This window comes from Indicator indicator, unplaced genomic scaffold (genome assembly GCF_027791375.1).
Source record: "Indicator indicator isolate 239-I01 unplaced genomic scaffold, UM_Iind_1.1 iindUn_scaffold_52, whole genome shotgun sequence".
Lineage (NCBI taxonomy): Eukaryota > Metazoa > Chordata > Aves > Piciformes > Indicatoridae > Indicator > Indicator indicator.
Genome location: NW_026539187.1, coordinates 325,311 through 352,176, shown reverse-complemented (window position 1 = coordinate 352,176; position 26,866 = coordinate 325,311). Strand labels below are relative to the sequence as shown.

The 26,866-nt window shown below is 53.8% G+C and overlaps 1 protein-coding gene across 16 annotated transcripts in view; it reads left to right on the top strand.

Moving 5' to 3' along the window:
* The window catches only part of SLC8A1 (solute carrier family 8 member A1), a 127,370-nt gene extending 101,389 nt beyond the window's left edge, over positions 1-25,981 (top strand). Inside the window, exons 2-10 of one of the 16 annotated variants that reach the window (XM_054398401.1) lie at positions 6,497-6,603; positions 9,747-9,767; positions 10,550-10,567; positions 10,705-10,719; positions 11,759-11,827; positions 12,678-12,808; positions 14,673-14,772; positions 23,138-23,413; positions 25,605-25,981. In XM_054398401.1, coding sequence (XP_054254376.1) covers positions 6,497-6,603; positions 9,747-9,767; positions 10,550-10,567; positions 10,705-10,719; positions 11,759-11,827; positions 12,678-12,808; positions 14,673-14,772; positions 23,138-23,413; positions 25,605-25,981 — 1,114 coding nt within the window. Of the gene's footprint in view, positions 1-6,496; positions 6,604-7,055; positions 7,212-9,746; positions 9,768-10,350; positions 10,364-10,549; positions 10,568-10,704; positions 10,720-11,758; positions 11,828-12,662; positions 12,809-14,672; positions 14,777-16,760; positions 16,763-23,137; positions 23,414-25,604 lie in introns of all 16 variants that reach the window. The other 15 variants (XM_054398402.1, XM_054398403.1, XM_054398416.1 and 12 more) reach the window with 15 other exon arrangements.
* Positions 25,982-26,866: the final 885 nt, after the last annotated feature.

The following is a 26,866-nucleotide window of genomic DNA, read 5'->3' as shown; positions in this document are numbered from 1 at the left end:
CCACATCCAGCCTGGCTGCAAAAACCTCCAGGGATGAGGCTTCCACCACCTCCCTGGGCAACCTCTGCCAGGCTCTCACCACCCTCATGGGGAACAACTTCTTCCTCACATCCAATCTGAATCTCCCCACTTCTACTTTTGCTCCATTCCCCCCACTCCTATCACTCCCTGACACCCTCAAGAGTCCCTCCCCAGCTTTCTTGGATCCTCCTTCAGATCCTGGAAGGCCACCAGAAGGTCTCCTGGGAGCCTTCTCCTCTCCAGCCTGCACAACCCCAACTCTCTCAGGCTGTCTCCAGAGCAGAGCAGCTCCAGCCCTCTGCTCATCCTCATGGCCCTTCTCTGGACACCTTCCAGCCCCTCCAGAGCCTTCCTGGAACAGAGGCTCCAGAACTGGATGCAGTTTGAAGCCAGGGCTCTTCATCCTGTCACTCCCTGCCTTTGTATAAAGTCCCTCTCCAGCTGTCCTTCAAATACTAGAAGGTTACTCTAAGGTCTCCCTGAAGCCTTCTCTTCTCCAGGCTGAGCAGTCCCAACTCTCCCAGCCTGGCCCCATGGGGGAGCTTCTCCAGCCCTCTGATCGTCTCTGTGACCTCCTCTGAACCTTCTCCAGCAGCTCCAGGTCCTTCCTGTGCTGTGGGCTCCAGAACTGGAGGCAGTGCTGCAGGTGGGGTCTGAGCAGAGCAGGGCAGAAGGGCAGAATCCCCTCCCTGGTTCTGCTTGATGGCCTCCTCTAGATCTTCTCTAACTACACTGCCCAATTTAAGACCAGATTCTGTAGGTGGATGGAGTCTGCTCTCACAGGGAGGTCTCCTCTGACCAGCTGAACCCACAGACACAGGTCTAGGCTGAGGGCACCAAGTGCTGTGCCCCAGTGCCACAACTGCCCTCAATGGAGCAGACACACAGCTGAGGCCCCTAGGGGTGAGGACTGCTCTGTAGTACCACTTTTAAAAGCTCCAATGCCATTGTAAACCCAGCTGCATGCAAGCTGAGCCATGGAGCAGGCTCTGCTCCATCCAGGGAGAGCTGGACAGGCTGAGAGCTGGCTGCAGGCAAACCTCATGAGGTTCAATACGGACAAGTGCAGGGTCCTGCATCTGGGGAGGAATAACACCAGGCACCAGGACAGGTTAGAGGCTGCCCTGCTGGAGAGCAGCTCCATGGAGAAAGACCTTGGAGTGCTGGTGGGCAGCAAGTTCTGCATGGGACAGCAATGTGCCCTTGTGGCCAAGAGAGCCAATGGCATCCTGGGGGGCAGCAAGAAAAGTGTGGCCAGCAGGGCTGGGGAGGTTCTGCTGCCCCTCTGCTCTGCCCTGCTGAGACCACCCCTGGAATGCTGTGTCCAGTTCTGGGCTCCCCAGGTCAAGAGAGACAGAGACCTGCTGGAGAAAGTCCAAGGGAGAGCCAGGAGGATGATTTGGGGACTTGAGCATCTCCCCTGTGAAGAGAGACTGAGAGCCCTGGGGGTGTTTAGTGTGGAGAGGAGAAGGCTGAGAGGGATCTGATCAATGTCTATCAATAGCTGAGGGCTGGGGGTCAGGAGGAAGGTTCCAGGTTCTGGTTGGTGGTGCTTCCTTGGTGGGGCTTTCCCTGCTGCTGGCATGCCTGAGGCCAGGGGCACTTGGGCAGTTGAAAGAGGCACTGTTGACTCTGCTGTGCCATCCTGCACTGCCACGTGTGCAGCAAGGCCCCCTCTGTGCATGGGCACTCTTGGAAAGAGGCACCAGGGCTCCTGAACTCCCCAGGGAGGCATCTGCTTGCAGCCCGTGGTGGGAGCAGCTAAAGCAAGCATATGTTTGCTGAGGAGATAGGGAGGAAACCAACCCTGCAGGGAGGACTGAGCAAATTCTGGCTCCAGTTACCAAGGAGATTGTTTAAACAAAGCTAAAATAGGAAGAACTAAGTGGTGGAGAGGAATGTGACGTGGAGGAGCACTTTGAGTGCTTTGTGACAGCTGAGAGGGGTCCCTGCTGTGGGCTTGACCTTGTCCAGCAGCCCCTCTCCTCTGCCTGGGGGAAAGAATCAGACAATCACAGAACATAAGAGGTTGGAAGGGACCTCCAGAGATCATCCAGCCCAACCCCCCTGCCAAAGCAGGAGCACCCAGGGCAGGGCACACAGGAACACAGCCAGGTGGGGTTGGAAAGGCTCCAGAGAAGGAGACTCCACAACCTCTCTGGGCAGCCTGCTCCAGACCTCCAGCAGCCTCACGCCAAAGAAGTTTCTCCTCATGCTGAGGTGGAACCTCCTGGGTTCTAGCTTGGACCTGCTGTACCTTGTCCTGTCCCTGGGCACCACCAACCAGAGCCTGGAACCTTCACCTGGAACCTTGCTGCAGTGCTGCTGCTGGAGCAGCTGGGGTACAGCAGACAGATTTTAGGACTACTCAGGAGGCACTGGAAGGTGTCCAGGGAAGGGCCATGAGGAGGAGCAGAGGGCTGGAGCTGCTCTGCTCTGGAGACAGCCTGAGAGAGTTGGGGTTGTGCAGGCTGGAGAGGAGAAGGCTCCCAGGAGACCTTCTGGTGGCCTTCCAGGATCTGAAGGGGGCTCCAAGAAAGCTGGGGAGGGACTTTTGAGGGTGTGAGGGAGTGATAGGAGTGGGGGGGATGGAGCAAAAGTAGAAGTGGGGAGATTCAGATTGGATGTTAAGAAGAAGCTCTTGCCCATGAGGGTGGTGAGAGCCTGGCAGAGGTTGCCCAGGGAGGTGGTGGAAGCCTCATCCCTGGAGGTTTTTGCAGCCAGGCTGGAGGTGGCTGTGAGCAACCTGCTGGAGTGTGAGGTGTCCCTGGCCATGGCAGGGGGGTTGGAACTGGCTGAGCCTTGAGGTCCCTTCCAACCCTGACAATTCTCTGATTCTGTAGATTCCAGATGGGGAGTCCAGAAGCAGATTGCTCCCCATGGGAACGGTTAGAGACACTGCAGTCATCTGCCAAGGGAAGCAGTGGATTCCCCTGCACTGGTCCAGCTTGAAGTTCTCACCTTGGGAGTCTGCTGGCCCAGGTCATTCCCACTGAACTGTTACCTGGAAAGCTTAGACCAGATGACCCTCAAGGCCCCTTCCAACCTGGCATTCCCCCTTGCATCACACCACCCCCATCCCACAGCTGCAGCCCCTCAGCTGGGCCCAGCTCCTGCTCAACGCAGCAGAACAAAACCTAGGAGCCAAGCTTCTGTCCCCTTTGTGAGCTGCCTGCAGCACTCATAGACCTGCCCAGCCAGTCAGGCACAAGGAGGCAATCCCAGAAAGGCAGAGTGCTGGCAAGGGCCAGATGCTGGCTGTGAGCTTGCAGGCTCAGAAATGGGATTTGCAGGATTGTCTCTGGAGCCAGGCTGCTGGGCTGGGCTGAGCCCAGAGCAGCCTTCTCCTGCAGCGTGGGCAGAGCTCTCAGGGACTGATGGCAGCTCTTAGCTGGCATGAGCAGGGCTGTGCAAATCCAAGGGAGAAGTGATTTCTGCTCTGTCAGCTTTCCCAGATGCCTTAAGAAGTTGTTGCTGGGGATGTTCTCGATCCAATTCACATCCAGTGTGGATTTGCCTCCTAGTCACAGAGCTGTCAGAGTTGGAAGGGACCTCAGGGATCATCCAGTTCATGGTCCTCTACAGCTCCCTGCAAGGAGGTTGGAGCCAGGTGGGGGTTGATCTCTTCTCCCTAGTAACAAGGGATAGAACTGAAATTGTGCCTTGGAAGGTTTGGATTGGAAATTAGGGAATGTTTCTTTGCTGCAAGAGTGGTCAGGGATTGGACCAGGCTGCCCAGGGAGGTGGTGGAGTCACCTTCCCTGGAGTGGTCAAGAAAGGCGTGGCCATGGCACTCTGGGGACATGGTTTAGTGGCCATGGTGGTATTGGGTTGATGGTTGGACTCCATGAGATTGGTTTAGGTTCAAAAGGACCTTGAGGATCATCCAGTTCCAACTCCCCTGCCATGGGCAGGGACACCTCCCCCCAGCCCAGCTTGCTCAAGGCCTCATCCAGCCTGGCCTTGAACACCTCCAGGGAGGAGGCAGCCACAGCCTCCCTGGGCAGCCTGTGCCAGTGTCTCACCACCCTCACTGGCAAGAATTTCCTCCTCATCTCCAGTCTCAATGGAAATGTTCATGATCTCAGAGGTCTTTTCCCACCTAAACAATTTTAGGAGAGGTGCAAGGAGGCCAGAGAGGGCTCTGTGGTGCCAGGAGGCTTGTGGTGGAGTGAACACCCTGCAGCTTGGCCCCAAGCAGGGGATCACAATCTGCCTGTTGCCCATGGGACTGGGTATCCACCATAGTGAATGCCTCCTTCACCACTCCTAGGCCACTCTGCTTTGAAAGGGTAACAATAATGACCCTCCCCCCACAAAAAAAAATAAAACCCAAACCAACCCCAAACTTCCTCTTCAGTCTCTTTGTTTTCTATTTCCCACACTGCAAATCCCAAGGTGGTCAGCACAAGCCTCTGGCTGCTGAGTGAACCTCACACCACAGCAGGTTGCTCACAGCCACATCCAGCCTGGCTGCAAAAACCTCCAGGGATGAGGCTTCCACCACCTCCCTGGGCAACCTCTGCCAGGCTCTCACCACCCTCATGGGGAACAACTTCTTCCTCACATCCAATCTCAATCTCCCCACTTCTAGTTTTGCTCCATCCCCCCCACTCCTATCCCTCCCTGACACCCTCAAAAGTCCCTCCCCAGCTTTCTTGGAGTCCCCTTCAGATCCTGGAAGGCCACAAGAAGGTCTCCTGGGAGCCTTCTTCTCTCCAGACCGAATAGCCCCAACTCTTCTTCTCTGCAAGGTGAAGGAAGGGCAGACTGGATCTTTTTCCAGCATTTTCCTGGCAGTGATCCCCTCTGGAGCAGGCCAGCACTAGGGATTTGAGCCACTTATGGTTATTTAAACTCAATGCATGCTGAGGGCAGAAGGGCAGAGGTGTGATGCAGCCATGGAATGCTGGAGCAGGGCAATCCCAAGCACCAGTAAAGGCTGGGCAAGGACTGGCTGGAGAGCAGCCCTGAAGAAAAGGCTTTGAGGATGCTGGGGGAGGAGAAGCTCAGCAGGAGCCAGCAGTGAGCACCTGCAGCCCAGAGAGCCAAGCAGAGCCTGGGCTGCAGCAAGAGAAGTGTGGCCAGCAGGGCCAGGGAGGGGATTCTCCCCCTCTGCTCCACTCTGCTCAGACCCCACCTGGAGCTCTGGGTCCTGTTCTGGAGCCTCTGTTCCAGGAAAGCTCTGGAGGGGCTGGAAGGTGTCCAGAGAAGGGCCACGAGGATGAGCAGAGGGCTGGAGCTGCTCTGCTCTGCAGACAGCCTGAGAGAGTTGGGGTTGTGCAGGCTGGAGAGGAGAAGGCTCCCAGGAGACCTTCTGGTGGCATTGCAGAACCTGAAGGGGGCTCCAAGAAAGCTGGGGAGGGACTCTTGAGGGTGTCAGGGAGTGACAGGACTGGGGGGGATGGAGCAAAACTAGAAATGGGTGGATTCAGATTGGATGTTAGGAAGAAGTTGTTCCCCAGGAGGGTGGTGAGAACCTGGCAGAGGTTGCCCAGGGAGGTGGTGGAAGCCTCATCCCTGGAGGTTTTTGCAGCCAGGCTGGATGTGGCTGTGAGCAACCTGCTGGAGTGTGAGGTATCCCTGCCCATGGCAGGGGGTTGGAACTGGCTGAGCCTTGAGGTCCCTTCCAACCCTAAGAATTCCATCAGTCTATGAAATCTGACCATGATGTATTCCATGGTGAGACAGAGCTTCCTCCACGTGCCCAGGGCCTGGGTCAAGCAGCACATTGTGCTCCCAGGGCCTTGGGCTCTGCTGGTTCCCAGGATAGGTACCCCAGGTAGCCTCTGAGGGGTCTCTTTGAGCTGCCAGGGGCTGTTCTACCCTGGGGTTTTGGCAAGGGATAGGTCTGGCTGCCCCCAGGGCTGAGGCCCCCGTGGGGAAGGCTGGGCCAGGCTGGGTGTTGTGCAGCTGTGCTTCTGTGGGCACCCTGCCAGCTGCTAGAGCTCAGCCCCTCTGCTCCCGGAGGTGAGCTCCTTCCCTTTGCCTCCAGCTGTGCTGCCTCTCCAGCCTCTGCTACCAAAGCTACTGGGTTTCTGTCCACAGCTTCCTGCTTCTGCGTTCCTACCCTCCTCTTGTTCCTCTTGTTCCTCTTCCTCCTCTTCCTCTTCCTCCTCTTCTTCCTCCTCTTCCTCTTCTTCCTCCTCTTCCTCTTCTTCCTCCTCTTCCTCTTCTTCCTTCTCCTCTTCTTCCTCCTCCTCTTCTTCCTCCTCTTCCTCCTCTTCCTCTTCTTCCTTCTCCTCTTCTTCCTCTTCCTCTTCTTCCTCCTCTTCCTCTTCCTCCTCTTCCTCCTCCTCTTCTTCTTCCTCTTCCTCCTCCTCTTTACCTCCTCCTCTTTACCTCCTCCTCCTCCCCCCCCCTCCTCCTACTCCTCCTCCTCCCTCTTCTTCCTCTTCCTCCTCTTCTCCCTGTCTCCCCTCCTCCTTTTTTCCCCCCTTACTCTTGAACCTCTATTTCTTCTTCTCTGTTCCAGCAAAACGATATCAATCAAGGTGATAGATGATGAGGAGTATGAGAAAAACAAGACCTTCTACCTAGAGATCGGGGAGCCCCGGCTGGTGGAGATGAGTGAGAAGAAAGGTGGGGGACGTGCTCCGGGGCTGAGCCCAGCCTGTGTGTCCCTGTCCTGGCTCACTCATGCCTAGCACCTGCCACACCGAGTTCGCATCCCCGGGGCGTGCGGAGAAGGGCAGGAGCGCGACCAAGGGCCGGAGCGCCACCAAGGGCCGGAGCGCAATCGCTCCTCAGCTCCCTCCCGCCACCTCCCGGCCCTGAACGCCACCTTGAGCCCAAGCCAGGCGATGGGAGCCGCTCCTGCCCTTCCCCACACGCCTCCTGGAGGGGGATGTGCAGCCGCTTCCCCCTCCCCCCCCCCAAAACCCAGCCACCCCACCTCCTCCACCCCCCCGACTCATCCACCCACTCATCCAGCTCCGGCACACCCACAGCACCCCACGGGGCGCCCTCGACCGCACGCCTGCCGTCGGTGATGCCAATCATCCTTTGTTTGCCTTTGTCTTGTGTTCCCACAGGAAATTCATTCCCCTTAGAGTGCTTGACCGGGAGGAGTATGAGAAACAGTGCAGTTTCTTCCTTGTGCTTGGGGACCCGGTGTGGCTACGGCGAGGAGTGAAAGGTGTGAGAGTAAGACCAGACCAGCTCCCGGGACGCTGCCGTCCTCTTCCTCTGTGTCTCCCTACTCTCACACTCCTTTCTCCTCGCACTCTGGCCCCCTTCCCCTCCCCCCCTTCCTTCCTTCCAAGCTTGGCCAATGCACCTTTTTTTTTTATCCCCCTTTTTTTTTTTCCCCTCTTTTTTTCTTTTTTCTTTTTTCCTTCTCTATTTTCTTTCCTCTTTTCATATCGGGAGGATTCTTGTCTGGCTCTCAAGAGCCCCTTGGGGCTGGCCCCTTAGTAGAGAGCTCTTGTGAGAGTCCTGCTCTGCCACCTGAAGTAGAAGCCAAAAGGACAAACCCCAAAACAAGGCAGTGCTGCATCATTTTTATCAGCAGACAAAGCAGCCTGCAATAAAGTGTGTGGCCAGAGCAGTTAATTTTTAGCCTTTTGTTTGTTTGTTTTTTTTCACGCTGTCTCCAAGGATCTGGAAATAACTGAGCAGGAGCAGGTAATGCCACGAGGTGCCATGGCTCTGGGAGGAAGCAGGCTGCACTCAGATAAAGTTTGTGGGTAATTAGCTTCTCCCAGGAGGAATGAAAAAACATTTCCCCTGCTCTCATGCTCCTAAAGCAGCTGCCAGCCTTCTGCCAATCCTGTGTGACCTGCTCTAGGTGCTCCTGCTCTGGCAGAGGGGGGAGGGGAGGTTGGACTGGATGAGCTTTCGAGGTCCCTTCCAACCCCTGGCAGTGATTCTGTGATTCTGCACCTTCCTTTCTGCTAGGAAATGGAAGTGAGAATTAAGGGCAGCAGCTTAATGCTGCAGACTATCAGTGGCTGAGCAAGAAGCAGTTTTAGAGTCACTTAAGTTAATTAGTTGCCCTTCCAACAGATCCTAATTAAAGCCTCAGCCTCGCCCAGCAGCATTTGGTTCTTCTGCCTCAGAGCTGCTTTCTAATCCCTGCTGTCCCTTCAGCACTATTGTTATCTGCTCAGGACAATAGAAGGGCTCTTGGCAGTGCCCAGGGGAGGCAGGCTGCACACACACACCCCCCTCCAGCAGCAATGCCACCTTCCCCTGCCACCCGGCTCAGCCATGGCATCCCCTCCCCTGAGTTTTCCTGCTGGTTCCTGTGGCTGGCCAAGGCTAGAAGCAGGGCTGAGAAATCAGACCCACTGGCACAGCCCATGCTCTGCAGGGGGGGTTTGGATCATTAAATGTTGCCAGTGGCATCTGTGGGGCACAGTTAGTGATGCCAGGATGAAGTGGCACAGGGAGAGCTCAGGCAGGCTCTAGCTTCATGCTGACCAGCCTGGGCTCCCAGCCCTGCCAACACTGTATGGGCCTCAGGTCTGACAGAGACCACAACTCACAGAATCCCCAACCAGGTTGGAAGAGACCTCCAAGATCAACAAGTCCCCCAACCCTAACTGATCCCCCAGAGCATGGCACTCAAGATGCCCTCTGAAATTTGTAGTTGAAAACAAAGCACAAATCAAAGGCAAGCAGGTTCCTCACCTTCCTGGGCAAAAAGACAACTGAGGAAGCCTGAGGGCAGAAGCTCAGCTTTGACAGGTCACAAGATTTTACAGGATGCTCCTTTGGCCATGCAATCCTTGGGGTTTTGGGTTTTTTAAACTCTTTTTTATTTTTTTTTTCTTCTTATAATAATTTTATTTTTATTTATTTTTATTTTTATTTTCATTTTTATTTTTCTGCTTTGGTTTTGACCAAAAGCAGAGGCAAGGTGAGCTGTGAACCCTGGAGATGAAGGCATCTCTAGAATGTCTCCAAGGGTCAGTTCCCTGCCTTAGGGGTGGCCAGAGAGCCACTACTAAAGGAGAAGCTTTCCCTTTTAGTTTTGGAGCCCTACACTGTTGGATCTTCTCAGATCCTTCAAGCCAAGCCTTGCCATGGATTTTTTTCTCCTGCCCATGCCAGAAGCACAGCTGCCTGCTGGAGCTTTGGCTGCCCAGTGCCATGGCACTCGAGACGCCCTCTGAAATTTGTCATTAAAGAAAAAAAAGAAAAAGAAAAAAAAAAAAGAGAAAAAAATCAAAAGACAAGCAAGTTCCTCACCTTTTCTTCCTCATGGATTTTTTTTCTCCTGCCCATGCCAGAAGCACAGCTGCCTGCTGGAGCTTTGGCTCCCCTCAGGCAAGCTGGAGGAGGTCAAAGTCAGTAGCCACCGCCCATGGGACACCTTGAGCCCTCCCCTGGGGCACAGCTGCCTCCAAGAGCACTGGAAGATCTTGCACAGTAACGTTAGACAAGGCGGGCGAGGGGAGGGGAATGAATGTTTAGGGTGTGCCTTCTAACCCCATCCCCACCCTCACCTTTGCAAACCCCACTGGGAATCCATCTGCTTTGAGGGGTGTTTTTTTTTTGGTAGTGCCTCTCTCTCTCTCTCTCTCTCTCTCTCAGCACTTTAAGGGTATCCTGCAAAGCTTCCACAGAGCTGTAGCCTCTGCCTGGGGATCTGGAGTCTTTCTGTGGATTATCCTTTTTTGATTTCATCATTCATTTACTTTTTTGTTTGTTTTTTCTTTGTTGTTCTTATTGTCGGTTTTGTTTCCTCCTTCTGTGTTGGTGTCCTGTCTCCTCCACAGCCCTGTTGTTGAATGAGCTTGGTAAGCCTGCATTCATTATGGTTTTGGGTTTGTTTTTTTTTTTTTTTTTTCCCTTTTCTCACCTTTCCTGGTCCTGTCTGTGTAATTCTGGGAAGCCAACCGAATTTCCACCTGACATCTCCCCTTGGGCTCACACCATTCCTTCCTCAGGGTGAACAAGCACTCTTTGGAAGGAACCTCTAAGACCACATCTTCCTTTGGAGGAGAGCCCCAGAGCCACTCAGGTGTGGCAACGAGGAGCACCTTGGTGGTGTGGGTGCAGCCACCAAAGCTCCCTGGGTGCCACACAGCTTCCCCTTCTGGCATGGGGAGGCAGAGCTGCCCCCCAGCCATGCAGGGAGGCCTGAGGCTGGGCAGCCAAGCTGACCAAGCCTTCTTGAAGAGATGGTTTCAACTTTGCCTCAGGCAGCCTCAGAGCCTAACCCAACCTGTGAATTTTTCCTTGCTGGCCACCCCCAGAACAGGGCAGATGGAGGGGGGAGGGGGAGTATAAGCAAAGCGGTCCCCAGAGCACCCCCAGCCCCAGGACAGGCTGGCTCTGGGTTTAGCCATTCTGCAGCATGTGTTAAGAGACTGGGGGCAGGGGGGATGGGGAAGTGGCAGCTTGCAGCTGGGGGTTGCAAAACCTGTGCTCAGGTCTCCCCACACTATCCCTGGGGGGTGTGATGGTGCCCAGTGCCAGCACCACCTCCCTGCAGGTTGCAGAGGGTCCGTGGTGCTATGCTGATGCTAATCCTCTCTCCCTCTCTCTCTCTCTCTCTCTGATTTTTTGTTTCCTCTAGGTGGCTTCACCATTACAGGTATGGATTACTGCTCTCCCCTGCCTCCCCCTTTGCTCCCTCCTTCCCTCCTCCCAACAGCCATAAGCTTACCCCACTCTTTTCCTCTTGCCTTTTTTTTTTTTTCCTGTCTTCTTTGCTTTTGTTCTGCCCTGGAGGGAAACTCTGGAAGGGTAAGAAGGCAGCCATGCCACGGCCCCATGGCTAACACTGTGTCCTCTCACAGAGTGCTCTGCCTGCTGCACACAGCTAACCCTTAAGACCCCCCCCGAAGAGACAGGCAGCCCCACACCAGCTCTTGGAGCAAGGAGGGCTGCTCCTCCACTTGCTCCAGCCTGCACAGGAGGTGTGCAGAAGGCTCAGCAGGGCACAGTGAGATTGCCCTCCCTGCCTGGGCAGCAGCCAAGGTCCCTGGGCACTGTGGGAGGAGCCCCTTGCCCTCCCCCACCAGTGAGACCCAACAGCAGGGTTTGCTCAGCCATAACTCACCAACCCAGCAGCCAATATTAGGCTGAGCACTGCAGGGGGAAGAAGCTCTGGGGTCCCAAATGGTGCAGAGCAGTCCTTCAAGAGCCCTGGGGAAAGAGGGCTGGAGCACCTCCGCTATGAGGACAGCCTGACAGAGTTGGGGTTGTGCAGGCTGGAGAGGAGAAGGCTCCCAGGAGACCTTCTGGTGGCCTTCCAGGATCTGAAGGGGGCTCCAAGAAAGCTGGGGAGGGACTTTTGAGGGTGTGAGGGAGTGATAGGACTGGGGGGATGGAGCAAAACTAGAAGTGGGGAGATTGAGATTGGATGTGAGGAAGAAGTTGTTCCCCATGAGGGTGGTGAGAGCCTGGCAGAGGTTGCCCAGGGAGGTGGTGGAAGCCTCATCCCTGGAGGTTTTTGCAGCCAGGCTGGATGTGGCTGTGAGCAACCTGCTGTAGTGTGAGGTGTCCCTGGCCATGGCAGGGGGGTTGGAACTGGCTGAGCCTTGAGCTCCCTTCCAACCCTGACAATTCTGTGATTCTAAGGAGGCTCTGGCCATGAGGCTGCTCCTCCTTGAACAGGGCTTTCCCACAGCTTGGTGCTGCCTATGGCAGAGGAGGGGCAGCCAGCAAGGGAGTGACACTAACCCTGTGTGAAGTAGGAGCAGAGTTTTACTCACTGCACACTGGGGGTTGGCTTGGGGCACTCCAGTCCTGCCTGCTGACCTCCTGCTGATCACTTTGATAGGCAAACCTGTCTACAGGAAGCTCCAGGCTAGAGATCATCCTCTTCCTTGCTCCGTGGTCACCATCCCAGGTACCCCCAGTGTGGCATGGAGGGCTGAAGGGACTAACTGGGGTGTTGGCCTCCTACCAGCTTCAACTCCTGCCTCCAGGGCATCCCAGGCCTTTTGCAGCCCTCCTGTCCCTCTGCTCATCTCTGGAAGTGGACTGGAAGGGAGCTCAGCTGCAGAGGGACAGTGACAAATGCCATGCTGCTCAGGCTCCCTATGTCCCCAAAGGCTGCACAAGTGCTGGTGGAGGTGCAGAGTTGCTCTTGGTGCTTCCTCCACTGCCTTCTCTCTCAGGGTGTGGGACAAGGCTTTCTCAGCACTGTTTCCTGCAGCTCCACCATCACACCTGCAGTTTCTTCATGCTCTCCAGTTGCCAGCCCCCTCCCCAAGGAGGGCTCAGAAGGAGGCAGAGCCAAGATTTCCTACCTGGCTCAGCCCTAGGGCTGCTGGAAGCTCTCTTTGGTTGCAACAGGCTGATGGAAATGCCCTGATGCAGACCTGGAGAGCTGGGAAGCAGTGCAGCCTTAGGAAAGATCTGTCCCCTCCCAGCATCCCTGTGGGATGAGGCAGCAGGCAGCAGATGATACGATGCTCCCCAGCCCTAGGAATGGATTTGACACCTTCTGAGCTTGGAAAAGTCCCAGCCCTGGGAATGGATTAGATCCTTCTGAGCTTGGAGAAGCCCCAGCCCCTTTGCCAGCACTGCCCAGCAAAGCTACCTTTGCCTACTGCTCCATCATCTCCTTCTCCTCCCCTGCTCTGTCGCTCCCACTCCCACCCAGGGCTTTCCTAACCTGTCCCTCTGGTGGGGAAGCCAGCTCCAGAGAGAGATGCAGCTAGGCCTGCCTCACCCACAAGCTCTTTGCTTTGCAGAAGAGAATGAAGAGAAGCAACCACTGACCAGCAAGGAGGAGGAGGAGCGTCGGATCGCGGAGATGGGGCGGCCGGTCCTGGGAGAGCACACCAAGCTGGAGGTCATCATCGAGGAGTCCTATGAATTCAAGGTGCCACCTACATCTCCTGACCCTGTCCTTCTTCCCTCCCAGCTGGGGATCCTCTTTTTGGGCTTGCACAGGACAGGGAAGGAGATGCTGGTGGGATGGCAGCACAGCAAGGCAGCTGCTGGCATCACACAAGGACTCCCAGCAGGGCCCAAGGGAGGCTCTGAAGTATGGTTGAGGTCAAGAAATGGTGAGGGTCACTGCAGTGGCATGGCAGAGGGTGAAAATACACTCTGCATCCTCACTCCATCCACTAGCACAGACTCCCTGCCCCCCCTCACAGGCTGTTTGTGGTTGCTGTTGGATCTGGTGAGCCTGAGAGCTGGGAGGCTTCCAAAATGCTGCAGGAGCAGGGAGGGGATTGTCCTCTTGGACTCAGCTCTGGGGAGGCCACAGCTCCAGTGTTGTGTCCAGCTTTTGGCTCCTCAATGCAAGAGAGATGTGGAGGTGCTGGAGCCAGGGCAGAGGAGGGCAAGGAAGCTGGGAAGGGCCTGGAGAAGAAATCTGATGGAGAGAGACTGAAGGAGCTGGGGATGGGTAGTGTGAAAGAGAGGAGGCTGAGGGGAGACCTCCTGGCTCCCTCCGGCTGCCTGGAAGGAGGTTGTGGAGAGGTTGGTGCTGGTCTCTTCTCCCAGCTGATTAGTGACAGAACAAGAGGGAACAGCCTCAAGCTGCAGCAGGGCAGGGGCAGACTGCACAGGAGGAAGAATTGTTCCCAGCAAGAGTGGTCAGGCACTGGGATGAGCTGCCCAGGGAGGTGGTGGAGTCCCCAAGCCTGGAGGTGTTTCAAGGTGGTTTGGATGTGGTGCTTGGGGCTATGGTTCAGGGGTGAGCCTTGCAGAGTAGGGGCAGTGGTTGGACTTGGTGCTCCTGAGGGGCTCTTCCAGCCTGAATGGTTCTGTGATCCTGTGAAAGTACCATCTCCTTCCCACAGTGATGTGCTGCATCCAGCTCCTACTTACAAGGAGGTCCTGAGTGAGCTCTGAGCCTGGGACTGCCAGGCCAAAGGGCTGATACCCTACCTGGAAGGACTGACTGTGAAGCTAAGCTGCTGAGAGCACAGGTGCCAAGACCAAGAGCTCAACCCTGGCCCTGGCACTAGCTTTCCTGCAGTATAGCAACACCAGACCACCCTGGCTCTGCCCAGCAGTGGCTGCCATCCTCCCATGGGTTTCCTGCCCTTTGCCAGAGTGTGTCTGAGGCAGCCTTCAGGCCACCTGCCCCAGCAGCAGCTCCTACCCACTGCCAGCACTGGGCTCCAGCTTCTGAGCAGCACAGAGGAGAGCTCAGCTCTGCAGAAGGGCCTAGGCTGAGTCCCAGGCAGTGCTCTGTGGCAGACCAGTTAGAAACTCTTCCCAAGGTGCTGGGAACAGCAGGAGCTGTGGCACCTCAGCACTATTTGCTGGGAAACCTCTCCTGAGGTGGTTCCAATTCCCAAATTCCCACCATGAGCAGGTTTCCCAAGGTCCTCCTGAGCAGCAGGGAAGGGAACTGCAAGTGACTTACATCTGTCCTGGGCTCCTGAGCTGAGCTCAGAGCCTGCTGAGCTTTTCCACCAGAGCATGGCAGCAAGCAGCAGAGCCAGGGAGAGTCACACAGAATCAACCAGGTTGGAAAAGACCTTTGAGATCACCAAGTCCAACCTATCACCCAACACCATCTAACCAACTAAACCATGGCACTGAGTGCCTCACCCAAGGCTTATTTTAAACACTTCCAGGCACACTGACACAATCACCTCCCTGGGCAGCACATTCCCATGGCCAATCCCTCTCCCTGTGAAGAATTTCTTCCTAACCTCCAGCCTGAACAGCTCATCTCCAGCCCTGAGAGCTCCTAATCCTCTCCTCTGCCTCTTCTCCCCCAGAACACAGTGGACAAGCTCATTAAGAAGACCAACCTGGCCCTGGTGGTTGGCACAAACAGCTGGAGAGAGCAGTTCATTGAGGCCATCACAGTCAGCGCAGGTGAGTCTGCACCACAGCTCCAGGTGAATCATGGCCAGCCTGGCTTGGCTTGGCTTGGCTTGGCTTGGACTGGCTTGGCTTGGCTTGGCTTGGCTTGGCTTGGTTTGGCTTGGTTTGGCTGCCCCACTCAGGCTGGCTGAGCTGCAGGGTCTTTCACCACAGCTGCATTCAGAAGGCAGCTGATCGAACACTTTCCTGCCAGCACCTTGTTTGGCAGGTAGAAGGACAGCAAACTGCTGGAGAAGGTCCAGAGGAAGCCACAAAGGTGCTCAGAGGGCTGGAGAAGCTCTGCTGTGGGGACGGACTGGGAGAGTTGGGGCTGTTGAGCCTGGAGAAGGCTCCAGGAAGACCTCAGAGCTGCATTTCAGTGTCTGCAGGGGAGCTGCAGGCAGGCTGGGGAGGGACTGTTGAGAAGGGCTTGGAGTGACAGGAGGAGAGGGAATGGATTGAAGCTTGAGGAGGGCATATTGAGACTGGAGAAGTTCTTACCAGTGAAGGTGGGGGGACATCATCACAGGTTGCCCAGGGAGGCTGTGGCAGCTCCCTCTCTGGAGGTGTTCAAGGCCTTGAGCAGCCTGGGCTGGTGTCAGGTGTCCCTGCCCATGGCAGGGGGTTGGAACTGGATGAGCTTTCAGGTCCCTTCCAACCCAACCCATTCCATGATTCTATGTGCAAGAAAATTCCTGCAGCAAGTGTCTCTGGAGCAGCCAGGAAGGAAACCACCTGGCTGTGACCAGGGGGCAGAGGGGAAAAGTCATTCCAGTGGGGAGAGGCTTGGGAGATGACCACCACATTCACCTTGGGAGGTGAGCAAGAGAGGCTGCAGGTGTGCAGCAGCAGCACTCCTCAAACTGCTGTGGGGGTGGCAGAGAAGCTGAGAAGCACTTGGGATGAGATTCACCGAGGCCAAGGGCTGAGTCCTGCACTTGGGGCACAACAACCCCAGGAAGGCTGCAGGCTTAGGGCAGAGGGGCTGGAAAGTGCCCAGCAGAGAAAGGCCTGGGGGTGCTGGGGGGCAGCTGGCTGGAGAGGAGCCAGGGAGTGCCCAGGTGGGCAAGGAGGCCACCAGCAGCCTGGCCTGGAGCAGCAATGGTGTGGGCAGCAGGAGCAGGGCAGGGATTGTCCTCCTGCACTCAGCACTGGGGAGGCCACACCTGGAGTGCTGGGGGCAGCTTTGGGACCCTGACTGCAAGAAGGACATTGAGGGGCTGGAGAGGGTGCAGAGAAGGGCAAGGAAGCTGGGGAAGGGTCTGGAGAAGAGGGCTGGGGAGGAGCAGCTGAGGGAGCTGGGGGTGTGCAGTGTGGAGAAGAGGAGGCTGAGGGGAGACCTCATTGCTCCTCTCTGAGAGGAGGCTGCAGCCAGGTGGGGGTTGGGCTCCTCTTACTGCTGAGAAGTGATAGAATAAATGGAAGTGGCCTCAGGTTTCCCCAGAGGAGATTTTGGGTTGAGATTAGAAGAAACTGCTTGACCTAAAAGGCTCTCAAAGCCTGGCAGAGGCTGCCCAGGGAGGTGGTTGAATGCCCATCCCTGGAGGAGTTTCAAAGAGGCAGAGATGTGGTGCTGAGGGCCATGGCTGAGCCCCAGCCTTGGTAGATTTAGAAACTGGTTGGACTGGATGATCTTAAGGACTTTTCCAACTGAAAAGTGGGGAAAATCCTACAAGTTCCTCTATTGAGGACCCCATGAGCAGGAGAAGGATTTGACTGTGCCACAGCTCTGGTGCTGTGCACTGGGCCAGGCTGGGGAGCTCCCTGTGTTCCAGGCAGCCTGCCCAGGGGACAGCCTGGTGATCAGGCTCATGAGATGCCTTGACAGAGGTGCTGGAGAAGGCAAAATCTCAGCAGCCCCAAGGGGCTCACTGTTAAGGTCAGCCCTGCCTCTTGGGAACCTCCCTGGAGGCTGGAGGCCAGATGGGTTTTGAGAGACAGGTGAGGGCTGACACCTGGAGCAGGGAAGGGAGAAGCCCAGACACCTGCCTGCAGCTCAGTGGTCCTGCCAGGGCCAAGATGGAGATGTGCTGAGCCAATGCCAGCAGAAAGGAGGACTAAGGGGAGGGCTCAGAGCAACCTCACAGCTGCTGGACTCCTTCCCTGCAGCCCAGGGGAGAGCTTCTGGGCCTGAGCCATCTTGCATGGCCAGGGAGCGTGGCTGTGGCTGCTTAATGCCCCAGCAGCAGCTGGCAGTCAGGGACTGGGAGCCCCTGAGGCATCAGGCAGGACAGGCACAAGGATTCACATCCCCCAGCCCTGCTCTGTGCTGCAGGCCTGGATCTTGCAGGGACTGCAGGGACTGCAGGGACTGCTGGGGCTGGAGCCGTGAGCAGCAGAGCACTGTGTGGAGCCAAGAGCTCAGCACCAGAGTGCAGAGCAGCTAACCATAGATTTAACCACAGAGTGTAGTGCATCTAACCATAGATAACCACAGAGTGCAGAGCATCTAACCACAGCTAACCAGAGTGTAGAATAGCTAACCACAGCTAACCAGAGCCAACCATAGAGTGCAGAGCATCTAACCACAGGAACCACAGCTAACCATAGAGTGTAGAACATCTAACCACAGCTAACCAGAGCCAACCATAGAGTGCAGAGCATCTAACCACAGGAACCACAGCTAACCACAGAGTGTAGAACATCTAACCACAGCTAACCACAGCTAACCACAGAGTGTAGAACATCTAACCACAGGAACCACAGCTAACCACAGAGTGTAGAACATCTAACCACAGGAACCACAGCTAACCACAGAGTGTAGAACATCTAACCACAGCTAACCAGAGCTAACCATAGAGTGCAGAGCATCTAACCACAGGAACCACAGCTAACCACAGAGTGTAGAACATCTAACCACAGCTAACCAGAGCTAACCATAGAGTGCAGAGCATCTAACCACAGCTAACCACAGCTAACCACAGAGTGTAGAACATCTAACCACAGCTAACCAGAGCCAACCATAGAGTGCAGAGCATCTAACCACAGGAACCACAGCTAACCACAGAGTGTAGAACATCTAACCACAGCTAACCACAGCTAACCACAGAGTGTAGAACATCTAACCACAGGAACCACAGCTAACCATAGAGTGCAGAGCATCTAACCACAGCTAACCACAGCTAACCACAGAGTGTAGAACATCTAACCACAGCTAACCACAGCTAACCACAGAGTGTAGAACATCTAACCACAGCTAACCACAGCTAACCATAGAGTGTAGAACATCTAACCACAGGAACCACAGCTAACCATAGAGTGTAGAACATCTAACCACAGGAACCACAGCTAACCATAGAGTGCAGAGCATCTAACCACAGGAACCACAGCTAACCACAGAGTGTAGAACATCTAACCACAGCTAACCACAGCTAACCATAGAGTGTAGAACATCTAACCACAGGAACCACAGCTAACCATAGAGTGTAGAACATCTAACCACAGGAACCACAGCTAACCACAGAGTGTAGAACATCTAACCACAGGAACCACAGCTAACCACAGAGTGTAGAACATCTAACCACAGCTAACCACAGCTAACCATAGAGTGTAGAACATCTAACCACAGCTAACCATAGAGTGTAGAACATCTAACCACAGCTAACCACAGCTAACCATAGAGTGTAGAACATCTAACCACAGGAACCACAGCTAACCATAGAGTGTAGAACATCTAACCACAGGAACCACAGCTAACCACAGAGTGTAGAACATCTAACCACAGGAACCACAGCTAACCACAGAGTGTAGAACATCTAACCACAGCTAACCAGAGCTAACCACAGAGTGTAGAACATCTAACCACAGCTAACCACAGCTAACCATAGAGTGTAGAACATCTAACCACAGGAACCACAGCTAACCACAGAGTGTAGAACATCTAACCACAGGAACCACAGCTAACCATAGAGTGTAGAACATCTAACCACAGCTAACCACAGAGTGTAGAACATCTAACCACAGGAACCACAGCTAACCATAGAGTGCAGAGCATCTAACCACAGGAACCACAGCTAACCACAGAGTGTAGAACATCTAACCACAGCTAACCACAGAGTGTAGAACATCTAACCACAGCTAACCACAGCTAACCAGAGCCAACCATAGAGTGCAGAGCATCTAACCACAGGAACCACAGCTAACCACAGAGTGTAGAACATCTAACCACAGCTAACCACAGCTAACCACAGAGTGTAGAACATCTAACCACAGAACCACAGCTAACCACAGAGTGTAGAACATCTAACCACAGCTAACCACAGCTAACCATAGAGTGCAGAGCATCTAACCACAGGAACCACAGCTAACCACAGAGTGTAGAACATCTAACCACAGGAACCACAGCTAACCACAGAGTGTAGAACAGCTAACCACAGCTAACCATAGAGTGCAGAGCATCTAACCACAGGAACCACAGCTAACCACAGAGTGTAGAACATCTAACCACAGGAACCACAGCTAACCACAGAGTGTAGAACATCTAACCACAGCTAACCACAGCTAACCATAGAGTGCAGAGCATCTAACCACAGGAACCACAGCTAACCACAGAGTGTAGAACATCTAACCACAGCTAACCAGAGCTAACCATAGAGTGTAGAACATCTAACCACAGCTAACCACAGCTAACCACAGAGTGTAGAACATCTAACCACAGCTAACCACAGCTAACCACAGAGTGTAGAACATCTAACCACAGCTAACCACAGCTAACCATAGAGTGTAGAACATCTAACCACAGCTAACCACAGCTAACCATAGAGTGTAGAACATCTAACCACAGGAACCACAGCTAACCACAGAGTGTAGAACATCTAACCACAGCTAACCAGAGCTAACCATAGAGTGCAGAGCATCTAACCACAGGAACCACAGCTAACCACAGAGTGTAGAACATCTAACCACAGCTAACCACAGCTAACCATAGAGTGCAGAGCATCTAACCACAGGAACCACAGCTAACCACAGAGTGTAGAACATCTAACCACAGGAACCACAGCTAACCATAGAGTGTAGAACATCTAACCACAGCTAACCACAGCTAACCATAGAGTGCAGAGCATCTAACCACAGGAACCACAGCTAACCACAGAGTGTAGAACATCTAACCACAGCTAACCACAGCTAACCACAGAGTGTAGAACATCTAACCACAGGAACCACAGCTAACCATAGAGTGTAGAACATCTAACCACAGCTAACCACAGCTAACCACAGAGTGTAGAACATCTAACCACAGCTAACCAGAGCTAACCATAGAGTGCAGAGCATCTAACCACAGGAACCACAGCTAACCACAGAGTGTAGAACATCTAACCACAGGAACCACAGCTAACCATAGAGTGTAGAACATCTAACCACAGCTAACCACAGCTAACCATAGAGTGCAGAGCATCTAACCACAGGAACCACAGCTAACCACAGAGTGTAGAACATCTAACCACAGGAACCACAGCTAACCACAGAGTGTAGAACATCTAACCACAGCTAACCACAGCTAACCACAGAGTGTAGAACATCTAACCACAGGAACCACAGCTAACCATAGAGTGTAGAACATCTAACCACAGCTAACCACAGCTAACCATAGAGTGTAGAACATCTAACCACAGCTAACCACAGCTAACCATAGAGTGTAGAACATCTAACCACAGGAACCACAGCTAACCACAGAGTGTAGAACATCTAACCACAGCTAACCACAGCTAACCATAGAGTGCAGAGCATCTAACCACAGGAACCACAGCTAACCACAGAGTGTAGAACATCTAACCACAGCTAACCACAGCTAACCATAGAGTGTAGAACATCTAACCACAGCTAACCACAGCTAACCATAGAGTGCAGAGCATCTAACCACAGGAACCACAGCTAACCACAGAGTGTAGAACATCTAACCACAGGAACCACAGCTAACCACAGAGTGTAGAACATCTAACCACAGCTAACCATAGAGTGCAGAGCATCTAACCACAGGAACCACAGCTAACCACAGAGTGTAGAACATCTAACCACAGGAACCACAGCTAACCACAGAGTGTAGAACATCTAACCACAGCTAACCACAGCTAACCATAGAGTGCAGAGCATCTAACCACAGGAACCACAGCTAACCACAGAGTGTAGAACATCTAACCACAGCTAACCATAGAGTGTAGAACATCTAACCACAGGAACCACAGCTAACCACAGAGTGTAGAACATCTAACCACAGCTAACCACAGCTAACCATAGAGTGCAGAGCATCTAACCACAGGAACCACAGCTAACCACAGAGTGTAGAACATCTAGCCATAGCTAACCACAGCTAACCATAGAGTGCAGAGCATCTAACCACAGGAACCACAGCTAACCACAGAGTGTAGAACATCTAACCACAGCTAACCACAGCTAACCACAGAGTGTAGAACATCTAACCACAGGAACCACAGCTAACCACAGAGTGTAGAACATCTAACCACAGCTAACCACAGCTAACCATAGAGTGCAGAGCATCTAACCACAGGAACCACAGCTAACCACAGAGTGTAGAACATCTAACCATAGCTAACCACAGCTAACCACAGAGTGTAGAACATCTAACCACAGGAACCACAGCTAACCACAGAGTGTAGAACATCTAACCACAGCTAACCACAGCTAACCATAGAGTGCAGAGCATCTAACCACAGGAACCACAGCTAACCACAGAGTGTAGAACATCTAACCACAGCTAACCACAGCTAACCATAGAGTGTAGAACATCTAACCACAGGAACCACAGCTAACCATAGAGTGTAGAACATCTAACCACAGCTAACCACAGCTAACCATAGAGTGTAGAACATCTAACCACAGGAACCACAGCTAACCACAGAGTGTAGAACATCTAACCACAGCTAACCAGAGCTAACCATAGAGTGTAGAACATCTAACCACAGCTAACCAGAGCTAACCATAGAGTGCAGAGCATCTAACCACAGCTAACCATAGAGTGCAGAGCATCTAACCATAGCTAACCACAGCTAACCACAGTGTAGAACACCTAACCACAGCTAACCACAGAGTGCAGAGCATCTAACCACAGCTAACCACAGCTAACCACAGTGTAGAACATCTAACCACAGCTAACCACAACTAACCACAGAGTGTAGAACATCTAACCACAGCTAACCACAGTGTAGAACATCTAACCACAGCTAACCATAGAGTGCAGAGCATCTAACCACAGCTAACCACAGCTAACCATAGAGTGCAGAGCATCTAACCATAGCTAACCACAGCTAACCACAGTGTAGAACAGCTAACCACAGCTAACCATAGAGTGCAGAGCATCTAACCACAGGAACCACAGCTAACCACAGCTAACCACAACTAACCACAGAGTGTAGAACATCTAACCACTGCTAACCACAGTGTAGAACATCTAACCACAGCTAACCATAGAGTGCAGAGCATCTAACCACAGCTAACCACAGCTAACCATAGAGTGCAGAGCATCTAACCATAGCTAACCACAGCTAACCACAGTGTAGAACATCTAACCACAGCTAACCACAACTAACCACAGAGTGTAGAACATCTAACCACAGCTAATCACAGCTAACCACAGAGTGCAGAGCATCTAACCACAGCTAACCACAGCTAACCATAGAGTGTAGAACATCTAACCACAGCTAACCACAGCTAACCACAGAGTGCAGAGCATCTAACCACAGCTAACCATAGAGTGCAGAGCATCTAACCACAGCTAACCATAGAGTGTAGAACATCTAACCACAGCTAACCACAGCTAACCACGGGGTGTAGAACATCTAACCACAGCTAACCATAGAGTGCAGAGCATCTAACCACAGATTTAACCAGAGTGTAGTGCACCTAACCACAGATAACCACAGAGTGTAGAGCATTCTAGCCATAGATTTAACCAGTGTGTAGTGCACCTAACCATAGATAACCAGAGTGCAGAACATCTAACCACAGCTAACCATAGAGTGTAGAACATCTAACCACAGCTAACCATAGAGTGTAGAACATCTAACCACATCTAACCACAGAGTGCAGAACGTCTAACCATAGGTTTAACCAGAGTGTGTAGTGCACCTAACCATAGATAACCACAGAGTGCAGAACATCTAACCATAGGTTTAACCAGAGTGTGTAGTGCACCTAACCATAGATAACCACAGAGTGCAGAACATCTAACCACAGCTAACCACAGAGTGCAGAGCAGCTAACCACAGAGTGCAGAGCAGCTAACCACAGCTAACCACAGATAACCACAGAGTGTAGAGCATCTAACCATAGGTTTAACCAGAGTGTGTAGTGCACCTGACCCCAGCTAGCCACAGGACTGAGGCTGGCAGAGCCTAAGCAGGCGCTGGCGGTTTCCCCGCAGGAGAAGACGACGACGACGATGAATGTGGGGAGGAGAAGCTGCCCTCCTGCTTCGACTACGTGATGCACTTCCTGACCGTCTTCTGGAAGGTCCTTTTCGCCTTCGTGCCCCCCACAGACTACTGGAACGGTTGGGCTTGCTTCGTGGTCTCCATCCTGATGATTGGCCTCCTGACAGCCTTCATTGGCGACCTGGCCTCCCACTTCGGCTGCACCATTGGCCTGAAGGACTCGGTCACTGCCGTCGTCTTCGTCGCCCTGGGCACCTCCGTGCCAGGTAAGGGGCAGAGGGAGGTCCCTCTCCAGCTGCCACCTGCCTCGGGCCGGAGGGAGGAGAGAGGCTCCGTTCCCTTTCAAACCTTAAGGCACAAAGGAGGGCAGACGGCAAAAGGGAGGAAAGAGGGAAAGAAAGAGGAGAAAGGAGAGAGAGGAAAAATGGAGAAAAGAGAGAAGAAAAATGGAGAGAGGGAGGAAAAAATGGAGAGAGAGAGAGAGGAAAAATGGAGAGAAAGAGAGAGGAAAAATGGAGAGAAAGGAAAAATGGAGAGAAGAGAGAGGAAAATGGAGAGAAAGAGAGAGGAAAAATGGAGAGAAAGGAAAATGGAGAGAAAGGAAAAATGGAGAGAAGAGAGAGGAAAAATTATGAGAGAGTAAAAATAGAAAAAGAGGAAAAATGGAGAGAGAAAGAGGAAAATGGAGAAAGATGGAGAGAGGGAAAATGGAGAAAGAGAGAATGAGGAAAACTGAAAAATGGAGAAAGAGAAAGAGGAAAATTGGAGAGTGAGAGGAAAAAATGGAGAAAGAGAGAGAGTTGATGGTTCATTAGGCAGAGGAGAAGGTCCTGTGAACTGGTGATAGGATAAGAGGGATTGAAGCTTGAGGAGGGCAGATTGAGACTGGAGAAGAGGAAGAAATTCTTGCCAGTGAGGGTGGTGAGACACTGGCACAGGTTGCCCAGGGAGGCTGTGGCTGCCTCCTCCCTGGAGGTGTTCAAGGCCAGGCTGGATGAGGCCTTAAGCAAGCTGGGCTTGGGGTAGGTGTCCGTGGCCATGGCAGGGGGGTTGGAACTGGACGAGTTTCAGGTCCCTTCCAACCCAACCCATCCTGTGACTCTCTGAAGCTGGTCTCAGATACAAATGCTGCCCATGCTGGCAGCCCTGAGCTTGCCTTCAGAGCATCTCTTCCTTCAGCCTTGCTTCCCAGGGCAGTCTGGTGCTAGTCCATGTGCAGGGTGCACTGACCCACACAGACACCTTTGTGTCAGACCAGGCTGAGCTTTGGTTCAGATGAACCAAGGTAAGTTTGCTGAGCTGAGGGAGCCGCTTGAGATGTGACTTGTGAAGCCCTCAAAGACCCTGGCCCCAGGACTCCGTTGTCTCTCTCAAGTGGTCACCCAGCCTCAGGAGGCAGCAGAAAGTGACCAGAAAGAGTGAACCATCCCAGTTCCCATACCTACCACTCCTTTGCCCTCCAAATGCACACTGAGCTGCTGCAGCCCAGCTGCTTTCCTTCTGACTGGCTGAGCAAAGGGCCTGCCATGGGCAGGAACCCATCTGCTGGAGAGGATCATAGAATCACAGAATTGTCAGGGCTGGAAGGGACCTCAAGGCTCAGCCAGTTCCAACTTCCCTGCCACAGGCAGGGACACCTCACACTACAGCAGGTTGCTCACAGCCACATCCAGCCTGGCTGCAAAAACCTCCAGGGTTGAGGCTTCCACCACCTCCCTGGGCAACCTCTGCCACTCTCTCACCACCCTCATGGACAAGAATTTCTTCCTAACATCCAATCTGAATCTCTGCACTTCTACTTTTGCTCCATTCCCCCCAGTCCTGTCACTCCCTGACACCCTCAAAAGTCCCTCCCCAGCTTTCTTGGAGCCCCTTTGAGGTTCTGGAAGGCCACAAGAAGGTCTCCTTCTCCTTCTCCTCTCCAGACTGCCCCAACTCTCTCAGTCTGTCTCCAGAGCAGAGCAGCTCCAGCCCTCTGCTCATCCTCATGGTCCTTCTCTGGACACCTTCCAGTACCTGGGCAACCTCTGCCAGTGTCTGCCTGTAGCTCCCCTGCAGATACTGAAATGCAGCTCTAAGGTCTCCCTGGAGCCTTCTCCAGGCTCAACAGCCCCAACTCTCCCAGCCTGTCCCCATAGCAGAGCTTCTCCAGCCCTCTGAGCATCTTTGTGGCCTCCTCTGGATCAGGTCATCACTCTACATGTAGCCATGCGCTGTTCCCTTACCATTACTCTCATTCCCCAAGGAAAGTCATCAACATTTGTCCTCAAGATGCCTGTGACTGTCTCCTCTCCCCTGGGTGCCTTCTGAGGCTCTCTCTCTGTCTTCCCCCTGCACACACCTTTGTCAGTGCCTCCCCCCTCACCTAGGCTCTGTGTCTGTGCCTTCCCCCTGCACACACCTTTGCCAGTGCCTCCCCCCTCACCTAGGCTCTGTATCTCTGCCTTCCCCCTGCAGACACTTTTGCCAGCAAGGTGGCAGCAACGCAGGACCAGTACGCGGACGCCTCCATCGGGAACGTCACCGGCAGCAACGCGGTGAACGTCTTCCTGGGCATCGGGGTGGCCTGGTCGATCGCCGCCATCTACCACGCCGCCCACGGACAAGCCTTCCAAGTGTCCCCAGGGACCCTGGCCTTCTCCGTCACCCTCTTCACCATTTTTGCTTTCATCAGCGTGGGCGTCCTGCTCTACCGGCGGAGACCCGAGATCGGAGGTGAGCTGGGCGGGCCGCGGACTTCCAAGCTGCTCACCTCCTCCCTCTTTATCCTCCTCTGGTTGCTGTACATATTCTTCTCATCTCTGGAAGCCTACTGCCACATAAAGGGCTTCTAAAAAAAAAAAAAGAAGGGACGGCCGGAGGGAGGAGGTGCACCTACACGGATCTATATGTATCTATATAGAGCGATATATAGGTATAGATAGAGAGAATCCTGCTGTGTGTAACGAACAGAGAAGGAATAAAAGAGATTGGCCATTGCTCACACACCTGCTGATGGAAAACGGCTTCAGAGCATCCTTTGGACTAGGCAGGACCCCAAAGCTCGCAGCGGCCCCTCCCCGGGCACAAGCCCGGCGGCAGGGCGCTCGCTGCGGCTCTACCAACGTAAAAGCGGCTGGCGGCCGCCCCGCCCTTCCCCATGGCTCTCCCCTGCCCGCTGGCCCCCCAGGAGGATGGAGGCTGAGGTGCGCCGGGACAGGGAAAGCCCAGAGCACCTGGGGGCAAACAAAGCGGTGGGCGAGGGCTGGAGAACAAGGCGAGGAGCCTGAGCTCTGCCCACCCCCCTCCCACCCACCTTCCTTAACCGCTTGGGAACATCCCCCTCCGGCGCTGCCGGGGGAGAAGTGAGGAGAGACCGGCCTGAAGACAAGGGGAGAGCTGGAAGCTTTCTTGAGGATAGAACACAAACCGTTTTCCTCATCGATGTGGGTGGGGGTCGTTTGCTGGGGGTGGGGTTGGTTCGTTTGGTTTATTTTGCGTTGTTGTTTCGGCGTGTGTGCAACTCGCATCTCCCCACAACCACCTCCACCACCACCACCGCCATGCCCCTCCACCTTTTCCCCCCTCCTCGGTGCTCCAGGGCTTCCTGGTGTCCGGAGCCGAGGTGGGGGAGGGCTGGGGCGTTCCTCCCGCCCCCTCGGGCATGCTGTCCTGGTATACTTGTGACATTTTGCATGAAGGAAAACGAACCCTGTCTGTATATAGCATCCTGTAACCAG